We start from the raw sequence: 17,609 nt of genomic DNA on the forward strand, positions 1-17,609 counted from the left end.
TCTACACATACCTACCCTCTACTTTAAAAAAAAATTCAATAAATTTAACTCATTAACCCCTTAAATAATCCACGAAAGATAAAATTCTAGTCATAAAAATATAGTACATATGTACTATTTTGAGAATCAATATATCCATAAATATAATGTCAAAATCATTCAAAAATACGTTCCAAGTCAGAAATTTAATTTCTTTAACAATATGATGTCATAAAAAACTTAAAAATTCCAATAGATCCAAAAAAATTAGGATATCACTACAAAAATAGATTTAATCATCTTAAACTTGTTAACACATATATACTTAATTTAATGCAGAAAACATGTAAATTGTGCAGGATTAACCCAATAATTTGCATGTAATCAACGTGACAAACTATAAGTCACAGTTTCATCCGTAGCTGACTCTTGATAATGTTCTCTAGCCTAATCAAGAGTCAGCTAAAGTAAATGTAAAGTATTACTTTCCAAAAAAAGATAACTCTAATGTTTGGGAATGAGCAGCTATAGTTCCAAATCGTCCGGGACATGGACGATGGACGGGCCGGGATGAATATCATCCCGTCCGGTATCCGTATATGTTAGAATTGTTCGTCCCGTCATGAGAAAAAATCATCCCTCATCCCGATCTCGTGGATAGGACGATTTTTTCATCTTGGAATGAAAAAATCGTCCCTTCCGCGTCCCTGCACTTAGACATGGTTGTTCTGTTCTGTTCTTTTGAAACGAACAAAAAATTCGCACAAAAGAACCGCACAGGGCGTTGTTCTTTGTTCTGTTATTTTTCTTTTAAAAAATGAACAAATTTCGCACATTCACACATTCGCACAATCGCACAAAACTAGAACCAAATTCACACAAAGCGAACAAAAGAACCGCACACAGGTCTGTGTGATGTTCTGTTTGAATTCATTTTTGTTCTATTCGGAAAACCGAACAGTACGAACAATTCGCTCAAATTCGCACAAAAAGAACAGAAAGACCATGTCTACCTGCACTATATGAGCAGCAGACAGGAAAAGATAGAACAGAACGGGACGGGACGACAAGTCAGCCAGCCGTCCTTCACAGAATTGGACGGAACGGAACGGTTGCCAGGTCCTCATCCGTCCTCTATAAAATGCGATCACGTTCAGCGCGGGAACCATTTGTTTTCGGTTACCACATCCGCGGCGGTTGGTGGAGCGAATCATGGTGGCTGCTGCGACGATCTCCGTTCTTCATCTTTGCCAGTTCAATTCTCGTGGATTTCACGGTCGCAGCGGTTTTCTCACTAGTCGAAGGGGGAAATTCTGTGCTGAAGCTCTCCCCGCTGCCTCGCAAGTCGATTTTGAGACCCTGCAGACTGCAATCTCCAAGGTTCTCCCTCCCGGGCCGTTCTCTTTCTCTAAAATCTAAATTTCTTCGATTGTGTCGTTCCCTGATCGCTTGAGATTACGTCTTCTATCGGGAAGATTTTGACCGGTGCAAAAAGATCTGTCCCCAATTTTACCCGCCCCTAAAGGTCGATGATTTCGTTTACACTGTAATTGTCTCGATTCTCTCCTAAAGATTTGTTTTTTTTCTCAGGTTTCTAAGATTTGTTGTATTCCCCGTTTCATGACTTAGTGTTCTTTGACTACCCTTTGTTGTAGATTTCCGTTTTTTTTCTTATTGAACAATACATCCCTTTGCATTTGCCGGGCAATTGAGATTATTGAGTTGTGGTGATTCCTCGGGAGCAGAGATCGAAATAGCTTCTCTCAGGCTGTTCATCGGGTTCACAGATTCTGATAAACTGTTATGGTTTCAGAAAGATAGTGATGCGACCAAAAAAGCTCTTGATCTGTTGAGTGAAAGTGGCTGGGCCAAGAAGTGGAGTTCTCAACCGTATGTTTCGCGTAGAACGGTTTGTTCTTCTTTTCTTTCTCTGCTGAGCTACATTCCCTTTGTGGTGAATATCTCAGCGGATAAATATCAAACAGGTTTTTTTTTTTCTTGTTCAAAAAAATATATATCAAACAGGTTTTTATGCGCGAGCTGACTACTCTTGGGATTAAGAATGCGGAGAATCTTGCAATACCAAGCGTCAGAAATGATGTAAGTTTGAAAGTGTCATACACCTTAGCCTAAAATGAGTCTTCATTATTGCACCGTATTAGGGGTATTTTGCCATTTCCCTTCTAGATCTTTTCCATGGATAGGATTACCCTGCTAGTCACTTTCATCACTCTACTTCACTGAAAATATGATAGCTAGATCATCACTGAAAACAGTCTGGCTGAAACAGAGAAGCTTTTTTTCTTTCGCTGAAATCATGATTATTAGATGAAAATTCTATTACCTAAGAAGTTTGAATTACAGACTAAAGCAAGATATGATGCTTCTGGATTATGCAGGCAGCTTTTCTTTTTACGGTTGTTGGAACCACTGGATTCTTGGGCGTTCTTGCCGGACAGCTACCCGGGGTACTGTTTGAAACATTCATTATTTAGTTCATATATTTTGAAAAATAGTGCATTATTGACCAGAATATCATCATAGGGCTGATCACATCATCTTCGTTTGCTTCTCCTTTGATAAGTACTAGTCTTCTGAAACCACTTTTCGCATAAATTGTGGCATTCGTTCATCAACATTAATTGTGATAATCTTTTAGCAACGGTTTAATGTGAAAACGTTTCATAGTAAATTCCCCTTACTCTTTGAAGCCAATTTGGTCCAATTGAAGATGAAAAACTCATCATAAAAAAACTCATCGTCATCCTGGTGTAGACGACTGTCAAGTACAATGATGATCGGCATAAATCTTTGTACGGCTGCAGTGTGAAGATGGGCACAGAGACTTTCAAGTTAACAGAGATGGGGGAAGGAGGGTGCAGAGGGTGGAATGGATGTGCCCTTCCATCATCATCGTCTGCCTCTAAGATGATGGTGAAGACTTTGTCATCTTCATCCTCATCCTGGTGTGGATAAATGACGATGACACTAACGACTGGTCATCATCCTCAATAACACAGAACCATAGATGGAAATCATCTTAGAAGCACGGCTCTGCAAGACTACCTAAAATTATTCTGATATATCAAGTAAACGGAACAATTTTGATGTCCTTCCATCATCATCGTCTGCCTCTAAGATGATGGAGTAGACTTGGTCAACTTCATCCTCCTAATCTTGGTCTGATATATCAAGTAAACAGCACAAGTCCGTAGCTGTGTGATAGAGACCTTGATGTAGGTCTCTTATCTAGTGAAGAATTCTTGAAAGAAAGAAAGAACAAAAGGTAGACATCTATCTGACATACTTATGTCTTGAATTCATCAACATCATTTCTGACATTCTTTATTAAAATTGTTTGATTTTCATGTATTGAATCTTTTTGGGATTAACTACGTTGATCGTGCACAGGATTGGGGCTTCTTTGTGCCCTACCTCATTGGGAGCATTTCTTTGGTTGTCTTAGCAGTAGGGAGCATCTCCCCTGGGTGAGATTCTTTCTAAATGACCACAATCTTCTTGTCTTGGTCTTTATATCAGCTTTTATCCATCTCAGTATTCCCCAGTTTTTTCACCGACCCTTAAATCTATATTCTTGTAAAAAAATTCATGTCCACATCCTCTCTCAGGCTGACGGTCCGTTAAAAACTTCTCTTAAGCCTTCTTCAGGCAGGAATTGGAGCTTTCTCAACTTTCTTTCCAGACTACCAGGAGAGGATCGCGAGTCACGAGGCAGCCCATTTTATAGGTTAAAAAAAATCAAAGAATCAGATCTGCTCACTTGATTTGTTTGTTTATTACTTCTCCCTATTTTATTCTTAGATGGTTTCTTTTTTTTTTTTTTTGAAGAACTTAGATTGTTTCTGTTAAGACTGCAAACTTTGTATCGCCATGTAATTCTTCCATTTTATTTATTTTTCTTGATGTTTTACTGGTTTCTTAAATTATTTTTTATCATTTAGATCATAATTATGTCAAAATATGTAATTTGTTTATTACTTCTCCTTATTTTATTCTTAGATGGTTTCTGCTAAGACTGCAAACTTTGTATTACCATGTAATTCCTCCATTTTATGTATTTTTCTTGATATTTTACTGGTTTCTTAAATTATTTTTGATTATTTAGATCATAAGTATGCCAAAATATGTAATTTGTTATAATGTGAGTTTCTGGTGGGAATGCGCAGTGGCTTACCTGGTGGGCCTCCCCATTGTGGATTACTCCTTGGACATTGGCAAGGAACATGTCAACTTGCTTAGTGACAGCCTTCAGAAGCAGATATACAGTGGCCAGCTCGAAGATAGAGACCTTGACAGGTAAAATCTTAGCCGTTGATCTTTCACTGTTTCTCTCTCTAACCAGCTTGAGCTGGGCAGGCTGGCAGTGGTGTCCATGGCCGGCTTGGCTGCCGAGGGGCTGAGATACGATAAAGTGGTCGGTCAATCTGCTGATCTGTTTAGTCTCCAGGTGCCCATTTATTCATCCCTCTCTCTTCTTAAAACCCATTAAACTTCTCACATCCTCTATCTCTCTCTCATCATCATTCAGAGGCTAATTAACCGGAGCCAATCCAAGTTGAACAAGGACCAACAGCAGAACCTGACCAGATGGGCGGTGAGTTATGACATCAGAGATATATCATGCTCATCATGTTTTATATTGTCTAACATCATCGTAGCATTGTCCATTGACATCACTGCTGGCATCATCATCATATGATCTTATCATGATGATGTTCACCATCATCATTATCATCATCAAATGGTTTCATTGTTGATGATCTATATCTTACAAGTCGTTCATCACCAAAATCATCATTATTATCATCTAGTGATCACAAAGTTGGTGACCATATTTTCCATACTCATCATCTAATGATCATATGATGATACTGTTCACAATCATCAGTATCTTCCTCAAATGGTTACACTGTAGATAATCTATATCTTTCAAGTCATTTATCACCAATATCATCATCTGTTGACATTATTGTCTCCTTTCCTTTTTCTTTTCTTCTTCCTATTATTAGCTCCTTTCTATTATTAGCCCATTAAGGGCCCTTTCTATTATTAGCCCATTAGGGCTCCCTATAAAACCCCTTGTAATCTCTTTGTTTGAGAATCAAGAATTGTTCTTTCTTCTTGTCTTCATGGTATCAGAGCCCTAACTCTAACCCTAATCCGGGTTCCTGGGCTCGACCGTAGCTCCGATCTCTGGCGTTTCTACATTCGCCACGATCTTGAGCTCCTTCTCCTTCCGCTTGGCTACCTGCTCCTGGCGGCGCAGCTTCTTTCCGGCCACATTTCCGGCTTCCCGCACCGCGCTCCCTCCTCGGCTGTGCTTCTCTCGGCAGCGTCGCTTCCTCTCGACGCGCGCTCTCCTCTCGGTCACGGCGCGCTCCTCCTCGACTCTTCAGCGCGCCGCCAATAGCGGGCGTTCCTGCAGCCGTGTGCTCCTCGTGCGACACTTCATTCTGTGATCAAGATGACGGAGCCTGTATCGGTTTCCGGTGTGACGCCAGCATCGACGCCACCCAGTGTGGGTCAAACGTCAAATGCTTCTGAGGCACCTCTTGAGTCGGGGAATTGGTCGGCTTCACCTAGACCGTTTTCTCTGCCTTGGATGCCTCCAGATGGGATGTTCACCGGCTTTAACCTTCTTCAGTGGCAGCAATATGTCCAGATTACTCTCAAGGGACGACTGATGCGTCATTTACTTGAAGAAGGGCCTTCCAAGACAGACTCCAAGTACTATGACTGGCTAGACGTTGAAGGGGTGGTCCATCGATGGCTTTTGGATAGTATTTCACCGAGTATCAAGGGTGAATTTCTGTCTCTTGAGTCTGCCCGGGCCGTGTGGGAAGCGGCCCTTGACAGCCACTCCAAGAAAAATAATATTGCCACACTGTATGAGCTAGTGCATCGGGCCGCCAATCTGCGTCAAGGAGACAGGACCATCATGGAGTACAGCACAGAACTCATTTCTCTGTGGAATGAGATTGATCACTACATGCCTCCGACCCTCACTCGGTGGATCGCAAGTACACTCTTCAACCGGGTTTTTCAGTTCCTTATAGGACTTAACCCGAATATGAAGCGGTGCGGGCTCAGCTTATACACCGGGAGAAAGAGCTTTCCTTCAAGGATGCGCGCAGCGCGAGAATTGAAGAATCTCGCCAGCAGTCCCAGACCCGGCTTATGCACTTGTAGCACATTCGTCTTCCTCCACGCGCTCCTCGGTGACGACCACATCGACTGGAGCAGGAGCTTCGTCTCGTGGTCCATCTACTCGGACTGAGGAATCCTCCAAAGGTGATCCTTCCCTTTTCTGCAATTACTGCAGCGGGTCACTCCAAGGAGGCGTGCTTTAAGCTTCAGCAGGCGAACACAACAGAGCAATCTCGCTACGGTTGCACCTTCTGTCAACCAAGTACCGATGCCTGGTCAAGTGCCTCTGTCCTATGGTCTTCTTCCAAGTGGAGCGTCTTCGGCGAGTGCTTCTCTTCCCGGCTTTACACCTGAAGAAGTGGAACGTCTTCGGCGATTGCTTGACCCTCCAGTCGTGGGCTCATGCTCTCTAGCTAACGCAGGTATGTCCACCATTCCTTCTCCTCCTCCTTCACCATCTTCGTCATCATCATCCACTTGGCTTCTTGACTCTGGTGCCACTGCCCACATGACATCCAATCCTAGAGCTTTTGTGACCTATGAACCCGTTTCCGGCTCCTCCAAAGTTAAAACAGCTTCCGGTGATCTTCTCACTGTGGCTGGGATTGGTCGTGTGTATCTCTCTCCTTCGATGAACCTCACTAAAGTCCTTCATGTTCCACGGCTTGCTCATCATCTTCTTTCTTTATCCCGCCTTGTTCGTGATCTGAACCAAGATCTTACATTCACTCCTAATACCTGTTTTTATCGTGATAAGGTGTCGGGGAGGACGATTTCCATTGCTGCGGAGCATGAGGGTCTCTAGCTTGTTCGATCTCCCTTGTCTCCCCTCGCTGTTGCTGCCGCTGCAGTTCCCCTCTCGGCGTCTCATGAGCGTTTGCGGCTTCTCCATCGACGCCTCGGCCATCCCTCCTTTGCTACTCTTTATCGTTTATTTCAAAACTTTTCCAAGGCCACTCTGTGGACCGCTTTTTGTGATGCTTGTCGAATTGCTAAACATCATCGCATTACTACGAATCCTATTTCTTCTTCCCATTTGTGACTTCTTTTGCTCTCGTTCACACCGACGTGTGGGGGCCCTCCCCTGTTCATAGCACGTCCGGTGCTCGGTGGTTATGTATATTCATTGATGACGCTACTCGTTTCACGTGGGGCTATCTCTTGAAAAATAAATCAGAGATCTCCCTTGTTATTCCTCAGTTCTACTCTCTCATTCAAACTCAATTCTGCACTTCTATTAAATCGCTTCGCTCCGACAATGCCCGAGACTATGTCAATTCCACGTTAAGTACTTTCTTCCAAGAAAAAGGCATCATCCATGAAACCACATGTCCTTACACCCCAGCAAAATGGAGTTGCAGAGCGAAAATTCGTCACATTTTTGAAATGGCTCGAGCCTCTTATTTCACATGCATGTGCCAAAGTATTTTTGGGCTGAAGCTGTCCTAACTGCCATTCATCTTCTCAACCGTCTTCCGTCTCGCGTGCTTAACTACTCTACTCCCATTGATTGTCTCAGCATTCCTTCCCCAACATTTCTCTCGAACCAATCTTACCCTCGTGTCTTTGGGTGCGTTTGCTTTGCTCCTAACCACCATCTTGGTCGTGACAAGCTTGATCCTCGGGCCATCCAATGTGTCTTCGTCGGCTATGCTTCTACTCAAAAGGGTTATCGATGTTATCATCCACCCTCTCGTCGATTTATTGTCACCAAGGATGCTACCTTTGACGAATTCACTCCGTATTACCCCTCTTCTTCTCCACCTTCTCCTTCTTTACCACCTCAATCAGATCCCCTTGTATTTCTTATTCTTGCTAACTCATCTCCTTCGTCACCAGTCCCAAGTCCTTCCTTGCCTGTTCCTCTCGAAGAGCCTCCATCTGATATTCCATGAACACCTTGTCCTCTGATCCTCTGCCTGCACCAATCCCAAATCCACCTGTCCTTACTAAAGATCCATCCTCTGCTTCATCGAACCCTCCTGTAGAGTCCCCATCGGATCCCTCTATCCCACTATGTTGTGCCCCTTTACCTATACGCCGTTGCCCGCCAGAAAAATGCTATGGTATCACTCTTGCTCGTCGCAAGCCTCGTGTTCCTCCTACCCCTGAAGTTCCCTCATCCTCCTCATCCACTCCTCTTGAAAATCCTTCATTAGCACTTGTGTCTTGCCCTCATCCTTCTCCATTGTATCCATTAGCCGCATCCATCTCATCTCATCGTCTTTCCCCATCCTACCACGCTCTTCTCACCTCCCTTGACACTATCTCCCTTCCAAAGACGGTGGACGTAGCCCTCTCTCTTCCTCATTGGCGTCGGGCAATGGAGGAGGAGCTACAAGCACTTGCCCTAAATGACACATGGGATCTGGTTCCACTACCGCCGGGCAAGCACTTGGTTGGCAGTCGTTAAGTTTATGCTGTAAAGCACAATTCCGACGGCTCTATTGAAAGGCACAAGGCACGTGTTGTGGCGCAAGGGTTCACCCAACAGTATGGCATTGATTATCAGGAAACGTTTGCCCCTGTGGCCAAGATGAACACTGTCCGGATTCTCTTGGCTCTTGCCGCCGATCGGGGCTGGATATTGCAGCAATATGATGTCAAGAATATTTTTCTTCATGTTGATTTGACTGAGGAGATCTATATCGCCTTACCTCCTGGATATGCCTCCTTAGTGCCGTCTACTCCGAGCTCAGTTGTTTGTCGCCTGAAGAAAGCGTTGTACGGTTTGAAGCAATCTCCTCGTGCTTGGTTTGGCCGTTTCACCATGGCCATGAAGAACCGGGGATACCGTCAGTGTAATGGAGATCACACGTTTTTCTACCGTCATTCCACGTCCGGGGGAGTGGCTATTCTTCTCGTGTACGTGGATGACATTATCATCACGGGTGATGATACGGAGTCCATTACTCAGCTGGCTATGTATCTGTCGTCGGACCTTGCCATACGTCATCTTGGCCCATTACGACATTTTCTTGGTATTGAGGTGGCTTATTCTTCGAGTGGGATTTTCATCTGTCAGCGGAAATATACAGTGGATCTTCTTTGCGAGCTGGGAAAGGAAGACTCCAAGCCTATTTCGACACCGATTGATGTGAGTCATCGACTTGGTGCGGATGAGAATGAAGATCTGGCTGAGCCCGGACAATATCGAAGACTTGTAGGCAAACTGCTCTATCTCACCCACACCCGTCCCGACATTGCATATACAGTGGGTGTTCTAAGTCAGTTTATGCAGAACCCTCGAATGAGTCATCTTCATGCTGCCCATCGCCTCCTCCGTTTCTTGAAGGGCACCATTGGCCGTGGATTAATGTTTCGTCGTCACAGTGGTCTGCGTCTAGAAGTCTACACTGATGCCGATTATGCAAGATCTGTGGTTGATCGTCGGTCGACCTCTGGGTACTGCACCTTCTTGGGAGGCAATCTTATTACTTGGAGGAGTAAGAAACAGAAAGTGGTCTCTCGATCAAGTGCTGAAGCGGAGTTCCGTGCCCTTGCGCATGGTCTTTGTGAAGCACTTTGGATTACCCAACTGCTTCATGAACTAAGGTGTCCGGTTTCTTCCCTTGTTCAGCTGTTCTGTGACAACAAATCGGCTATCAGCATTGCTCATGATCCCGTCCAGCATGATCGTACAAAACACATTGAGATCGATTGACATTTCATTAAAGAGAAGCTTGAGTCGGGAAATTTCTGCACGCCATATGTTCCGTCAGCTGAACAGCTTGCAGACATCTTCACCAAAGGGCTTCATGCCCCTCGGTTTGAGGAGCTCTGTTCCAAGCTGGGTGTGAAAAACATCCACGCTCCAGCTTGAGGGGGAGTGTTGACATTATTGTCTCCTTTCCTTTTTCTTTTCTTCTTCCTATTATTAGTTCCTTTCTATTATTAGCCCATTAAGGGCCCTTTCTATTATTAGCCCATTAGGGCTCCCTATAAAACCCCTTGTAATCTCTTTGTTTGAGAATCAAGAATTGTTCTTTCTTCTTGTCTTCAATGCTCATCATGTTTTATATTGTCTAACATCATTGTAGCATTGTCCATTGACATCACTGCTGGCATCATCATCATATGATCTTATCATGATGACGTTCACCATCATCATTATCATCATCAAATGGTTTCATTGTTGATGATCTATATCTTACAAGTCGTTCATCACCAAAATCATCATTATTATCATCTAGTGATCACAAAGTTGGTGACCATATTTTCCATACTCATCATCTAATGATCATATGATGATACTGTTCACAATCATCAGTATCTTCCTCAAATGGTTACACTGTAGATAATCTATATCTTTCAAGTTGTTCATCACCAATATCATCATCTTTTGATGATGATGTTGGCGATCTTGATTGCTTTCATGGGTTGATACAGTCACCATCATCATCATCATCATCATCGTCATCATGAAAAGCAGCAGCATCATAGTCATGATCATGATGATGATGCCGATGACCGCGATGATAACTATATTTTCCAATCATCATCATTTGCAGTTGAAGCAGCATCATCAGAATCATCAACATGATCATCATCATCGTTTTGGTCATTGTCATCATCATCATGAGCAGCAGCAGCAGCAGTAGCATTAACATCATCATGATCGTGATGTTGATGACTGCGAAGATGACGATATTTTCCAAAAAACATCATCGGAAGCAGCGGCAACATCATCATGATCATGATCATGATGTAGATGACCCCAATGATGACAATGTTTTTAAAACAACATCATCATCTGCAGCAACATTATCATGATCATGGTCATGATGTCAATGACCCCGATGATGACAATGTTTTTTAAACAACATCATCATCTGCAGCAACATTGTCATGATCATGATGTCGATGACCCCGATGATGACAATGTTTTCAAAACAACATCATCATCTGCAGCAACATTATCATGATCATGCTAATGATGTCGATGACCCCGATGATGACAAAATTTTCCAAACAACATCATCATGTGCAGAATCAGCATCACCATTAGAATCCTCATCGTCGTCGTCGCTGTGATCATCTACCTTGTCTCGTCCTCTACCCTCCTTCCGATACGAGACGACATCTCAGATTCGTATCACGGTCATCGTCATCATCAGCATCAGCATCATCATCATCATCACCATTGCCGGCAAATGCTCATTGTCATGGTGGCTGCGATGTCGGCAATGAGCACAGGTCTTGTTCGCGGCATCACTGCTGAAGAACAACCGGGCAGCCCACGAGGCTCTGATGTCAGCTATGGCCCAGAAGGCCTCCGTCGTGGACTGTATTCAGGCCATTGAAGGGGCCGAAAAGTGAATAACACAAGCCGAATTGTACGGTCTCCTCGCATACCCCCCCCCCTTTGCTTGTGGGAATTCATTAAATTATTCAATAATTTACGGAAAAGATGCAGACGCAGCACGGCTAAGAAAGGCGGTTGTAGAGCGAGAGCAGCTCCCGGAGTTGGCGTGCCTCCGCCTCCATAGACTTGAATCTCGCTGCTGGTGGTATTCTCCACCGCCAGTTGCCCAGCTAAAGATGGCAGTCCATGAGATAGAGTGTGAGTGAGAAAGACAGAGGGAATTGCAGAGGGAGGAGGGGAGAGGAAAAAAGGCCATGAAAGAGACAGGGGTGGAGAGAGGAGTGAGAAAGCCCATGAGAAAGCCCATGAGAAAAATAAATATGTACATCAGACAAAGAGCATATCCAAAATAGAGAAAGTACCATGAGAGACACTGAGAGACAAATCATTGTGATGTATAATATTTCTATATAGTTATGAAAAAATATAGGGGCAAATAGAAGGGCAATGAGAAACAGAAAACCGTGGACAATATAAAATAAATAAATACGGACAAACTAAAAAATACATATTGATAATCAAAACACAAAAAATGGAAAACAAAGTGAATAATATGATAATATTTGCATGTCGAAAAAAAAGAGAGCATCGAAAATGAAAAAAAAAGTGAAATGAGAGACACCAACAGAGAAAGAAGTGTGGAGGGTGTAAAATAAATATTTGCATATTGAATAATATAATAATATATAGGGGCAGAGAGAAGGGCAACAAGAGAAAGAGAGAACTGACAAAGAAGAGCATAAAGGATATGAACTAAATATTTAGATAGAAGAGAAAATGAAGGTGCATGAGAGAAAGAGGGAGAGAGAGGTGTAAACCTGCGTTGCCGGGATGTTCATACGGGCAGCGGTTCCCAGGCGGAGAATGTCTTGAAATGGAACGATGGCGATGCGAGCCACAGACCCGAATGCAGCCTCAATCAGAGCAAAAGGAATATCGTCATCGTCTCCTGCTTTCAAGTACTTCCTCACCTTCAAGTTTCACTCCCCATGATTTCAATCCACTATCAAATTTGGAAGAGAGAGAAAATAGAGAGAAAGAGAGGAGAGTTCTAGAAAGAGAAACCCACCAAGGCCTTCTCTCCCTGGTTGCTCAGGCTCTCCCACCACCCCAGTGCCTGAAAGAATGCCACGTAGGACAGAGAATCAGTCATTACCAAAACCGGCCCGTTTGGCTGGTAGCTCGGCCCATTAGACCCGTGTTTACCGTGTCGTTGTCGTGGGTGCCCGTGTAAACCACTTGATTGGGCTCGTGGTTGTGAGGTAAGTGTGGATTCCCTGGCCCACCGCCGAAAGCTGGCCCCACCACTGTCAGTTTCTTGAAAACTAAATTTAAAAAATTAGTTAAATTTGAATTTTACCGAATTGGAGGACCGCCATTCCCGGGGCTCCAATGGCCCGTCTCAGCTGCACCACGTCCTCTGTAATCACGCCCTGAATCCCCAAAATGTTTCATGAACCCGAAAATTAGATTAAATTTCTAGAAATAAGACATTGAGATTATCAATAGCTAATAAGTTATTCTTGGGTATTTTTCTCAGAGGACATTTTCGGTATCCCCCATTTTTCATGAATCCGAAAATTAGATATAATTTCTTAAAAGAAGATATTGAGATTATCGAGATTATCAACTAAAATTAGATAAAATTAGATATCACGTCATTCTTGGGTAATTTTCTTAGAGGATATTTTTGGTAACCCCCATTCTCCATGAACCCAAATGTTAGATTAATTTTATAAAAAGAAGATGTCGAGATTATCAACTAATACGTTTAATTGGGCATTTTTCTCAGAGGATATCTTCAGTATCCCCCATTTTTCATGAACCCAAATGTTAGATATAATTGCTACAATGAAGATCTCGAGATTATCAACTACTAATACGTTATGCTTGGGTATCTTTCTCAGAGGATATTTCCAGTATACCCAAGTGCTAGATTGAATTTCTAGAAAGAAGATGTCGAGATTATCAACAACTAATATGTTCTTCTCGGGTATTTTTTTTCCCGGAGGGTATTTTCAGTAATAATAAAGAAAATATCTGAGGGGGGCTTACGAGGTCTTCCGCAATTAAGCTAAGCTGGCCAACTTGGGCATAAATGGCATCGAACAACGCCACTCCGGGTCCTGCCTACAAATCAAAAGAAAGGATAATTAATAATTGATAAAAAAAATTTTGAATAACAAAAAAATTGGCAGCTTGGTTCCCCTGAGTCAGGAAAGGAGAGGGGAGAGGATGAACCCCTTTGTAATAGAGCCTTACGGCTTAAGGCATGTAATTGGAGGGTGGTTACCGACCCTTTTAGGGTGACCGCCTTTTTTGTTATTAAAAAAAAATTGATAATTGATAATAAAAGACAAAAAAGGGTAATTAACAAAAGTGTGGGACCCACTCACCCTCCATGCCCCATCTATCGCCACTTTTGCCTCTGCAGAGAGAGTAAAGTCAACGGGAGACTAACAGAGTCAACACACGGGAGTTTTGAGAGAGATTGGCTACCGGAGGGAATGGCCCAGAAGCCCGCAAAACCACGAAAATGATCAATCCGGAACTCATCGTACAGATTTAAGGCACGCTTTATTCTCTTCACCCACCAAGAAAATCCATCCCTCTCCATCGCCTTCCAGTCGTATAGAGGGCTGAAACACCCCCCCACACCCAAAAAAGAGGATAAATTTTGGCATAAATTTTGCGATAGAAAAAAGGTCAATCAAAAAAGAGCGTCGACCAGATTTAATGGTATGACTGACATTCAGAGTGATTTTACAGAAAAAAAAAACAGTTCATGGTCATTGAAAAATGTATAATAACATTAGATCACATATTTCAGGTACCAAAAACAATTTTTAATCGTGATCTTTAAAATCGTGGCACCACAGCATGCAGATTTACTCTGTAATCACCTTAGTATGATAAATCATAATGATAGACTAAATATTTCTGGTCTCTAGTCTTAAAATTTTGGCCCCTGGTATGCAGCTTTACCTGAGTGATCACCTTTGTTCCTGGTTATTTACAGAAAGTAAATCATAGCATTCAGACAACTTTCTGAACCTAAAAAATAATCATCTTGATATTGCCCTATATTCATGCCATTCTGGTCTGTTGATTTACCAGCATACCCGTCAGGACTATTGCTATTTTCTTCAATAAGCAATGCTATGGTCACTGAAAATAAATCAGAAAATAGGGCCCGCAAGATTTAAAATTAAAACCTGCCCCATAGTTGGCCGGTCTCGCTGAAAGCATCCGGGGGAACACCGCTGACAAGGATGGGAAAACCGCCTCTATTCTGAATATTCGAAGAAAAAAAATAGTTATCTTGCCTGCAAAGGGACAACGAAGAGGGATATTGGTTCTGAGGAAGAACTGACCAGCAAAAATGACTTTTTATTGGCCCAGACATCAGCGCTGTGGTGGCCCACATAAATGGGCATATCACCCATGATCTTGATTCCCTTCTCCTTGGCGTGATCTCGGATTCTCTGCCACTGTTTCTGGAATAGAAACTGCTGGGCTACAAAGATGTCAATCTGCACCATGATATATTGAAGATGGGTAAGCTGGGAGAACAAGGACTCTTTGAATGATAAGATCCTGGTTGGCATACTATCCAAAAGTAACTTGATCGGATGAAATGAGGAAGATAATTCTTTAGAGAGAGGAGTGAGAAAAAGAGCCTCAGGCGCGTACAAAATCTTTGTGGGTTTGATAAACTCCCTCAAGAGCAGCAAGATGGCGATTTTTCAGAGGCTCCGGCCAGTCAGTCCAGGAAAATTCGTTGAGGCTATTGTCAATAGCTGCAAAAAGAGCAGCATCCTCGAGCCAGCCTTGATAGAAGAATATCAAATGGATGAGGATTGAAAAGGGTCAATAATGGGAAAGCCAAATAGCGCTTGATTAGCATTGTTCCAATAAGTTGAAGAAGTGATCAAGTAATGAAAATAACATAATCAATTTCAGAACTGATGATTGAGCCCTTTCTCTAATTATTGGCTGTATTATAGGTGCCAAGTGATGGGTATGATTCTTAAGTTGATTTATGGAAATGATGAGAGAGCGAAGGCAGATGAACCGGGTCATGTGAATCGGGTTTTCTACCTGAGATCTCTCGATCCCTGCGGAACTCTTCAAACTGTGCTTTTAGTTTCCCTTCGCTTGAAAGAAGCCTCTCTGCGGCCTAGCAATGCATTAGATAAAGAAAAGATGGCCGCAAAATCAAGTACTATTAACTATAAGTTTTTTTGTCAGAAGTACACAGCATTTGATGAATTTAGAAGTGAAAACTAATGTCCAAGTGCTTCTAAGGGTCTTCCTGCAGTTGTGATAATGAGAATGTCTGTTGATCTTAAAAATGTGATACAATGATTCTTTCAAAAAAAATGCGATACAATGATGCTTTCAAAAAAAAAAGTGATACAATGATTCTTTCAAAAAAAAAGTGATACAATGATTCTTTCAAAAAAAAAGTGATACAATGATTCTTTCAAAAAACATGTGATACGATGATTCTTTCAAAAAAATGTGATACAATGAATATCAAAAGGGATAATTAATGAATATCATGAACCAACGTATATTGAAAGATGTGCCAGTAAAGAACATGTGTCACGAGGGCATCAAGAGCTGAAGTCAACATATATTGGCAGGAACAGAGATAAAGATATCAAAATTTATTTTTGGGAACCATCAAGAAAAGGAAAAAAAGATATGGCCCAAAATAAAGGGGCCTACAATCAGCATTTTGCATTCAATAACTTTTTTTTGCACACCTTGGCTATCAAGGGGTCTTTAACTTCCGCGACCTTGGCGAAGCTTACATACTCTGGATCCCTAAAAGATCGCAAACAAAGAGATCAGCTGAGCATAAAGTAATCTAGCATGAGGAATCGAAAGATCATTCGATGTTACTTGGGTTTGAAACCAAGTATATCTACATCTTACATCGGTTCTGGAAGCTCATCCTTTGATAATAGCCCGTCCTTAACCAGCTCTTCGAGGGATATCAGAAGAGTGTTTCCACAGTTTGCATCCTGTAAACAATCAGCCATATATTCGCCCTTTAGTTTTTTCAGCCTGAGTAGTCGGTTCATTGGGAATTTTCATTGGCAAATTAGCAAATGAACATAAAATGGAGACAACAATACAAATCTCTGATGCCCGAAAAGATATTTCAGGTGTAATACTGCATAAAGAAGACGATGAATATCATTCCATGACTGAAGTGATAATATTACGAAGAGAAATCGAGAATTCGCCACATGAATTGCGTTCAGAATTCACGAATACACTTCCAAAATTTGACATGGACGATGAATAAAGAGAAATCAACGTCCGAAGACTTCTACATTCTCATTAAGGGCACGTGAAAGCCCTGAATACCTGTCCAGCGTAGGGAGAACCATCTTCATTCGATTTTCTTCCAGGAGGAACAAGCGGCAAAACCTGGAATTAAGATCCGAAAGAAAAAATTAAGCAAATACAGCTAGAATGACTGATCAGGCTAGGAAAATTCAGCTTATAAAGTTCCCATAGCACCCCGCATTCCCATAACGCGAAACAAAAGAAACAACGAAAAAATAAAAATGATAGAAACATAACCTGCCAAACGGTAAAACCAGCGCTGTGAAGCCAATCCAGAAACCGAATGGCCTCGTCCCCGAGGTCCCCGATCCCGTGCGGGCCCTGGAGAGAGGTCGGATGAAGAAGAACACCAGCGCGGCGAGCCTCAGCGGGGTCCTTCTTCGGGTACCACGAATCATAGCCCTCCGAAAAGCTCTCTCCTACTTCCACTTCGCGAAAATTCGTAGCGGCAGCCGCAGAAGCAGAAAATCTCTTGAATCGACCTCCTCCAGCTACATTTCCGCGCCAAATCAGAGATTGAGAACGAAAATCACCTTCCAATTTGAAGAATCCGATCTTCGATCTCGAATTAGGCGTGGTCGAGCAGGATAGAGCTCCGGCAGGAAGAATGCGGAGGCTCGGCGACGTGGCCATGCTCGTAAAGCTTCTCCAGGTAGAAATTGATCCAACTCGGGGCCAAAACGAACAAACAGATATTTATAGTTAGATCGAGGAGTCTGGTCACTCGCCGGTC

At 42.6% G+C, this 17,609-nt stretch overlaps 2 protein-coding genes across 3 annotated transcripts; one reads left to right on the forward strand and one right to left on the reverse strand.

Annotated features, from left to right (window-relative positions):
• Positions 1-1,150: 1,150 nt before the first annotated feature.
• LOC144701753 (uncharacterized) lies at positions 1,151-11,564 on the forward strand. 2 transcript variants are annotated; one of them, XM_078573502.1, is made up of 10 exons: positions 1,151-1,359; positions 1,793-1,888; positions 2,005-2,079; positions 2,379-2,447; positions 3,391-3,467; positions 3,639-3,727; positions 4,167-4,296; positions 4,357-4,447; positions 4,529-4,594; positions 11,344-11,564. In XM_078573502.1, the coding sequence occupies exons 1-10, from the start codon at positions 1,192-1,194 to the stop codon at positions 11,464-11,466; spliced, it is 984 nt and encodes a 327-aa protein (XP_078429628.1). In that variant the 5' UTR covers positions 1,151-1,191; the 3' UTR covers positions 11,467-11,564. The 2 variants fall into 2 exon arrangements, with proteins under 2 accessions (XP_078429628.1, XP_078429630.1); XM_078573504.1 differs by lacking the exon at positions 11,344-11,564 and adding an exon at positions 11,138-11,315.
• On the reverse strand, positions 11,401-17,553 carry DPE1 (disproportionating enzyme). The gene is made up of 16 exons (XM_078573501.1): positions 17,114-17,553; positions 16,895-16,957; positions 16,457-16,545; positions 16,285-16,345; positions 15,614-15,692; positions 15,206-15,342; positions 14,887-15,045; positions 14,728-14,804; positions 14,012-14,151; positions 13,909-13,940; positions 13,568-13,642; positions 12,873-12,945; positions 12,719-12,807; positions 12,582-12,629; positions 12,331-12,483; positions 11,401-11,682 (listed from the first exon to the last, which is right to left on the reverse strand). Exons 1-16 carry the CDS (start codon positions 17,507-17,509, stop codon positions 11,575-11,577), a joined length of 1,779 nt encoding a protein of 592 aa, XP_078429627.1. The 5' UTR covers positions 17,510-17,553; the 3' UTR covers positions 11,401-11,574.
• Positions 17,554-17,609: the final 56 nt, after the last annotated feature.

This window comes from Wolffia australiana, chromosome 4 (genome assembly GCF_029677425.1).
Source record: "Wolffia australiana isolate 7733 chromosome 4, ASM2967742v1".
Lineage (NCBI taxonomy): Eukaryota > Viridiplantae > Streptophyta > Magnoliopsida > Alismatales > Araceae > Wolffia > Wolffia australiana.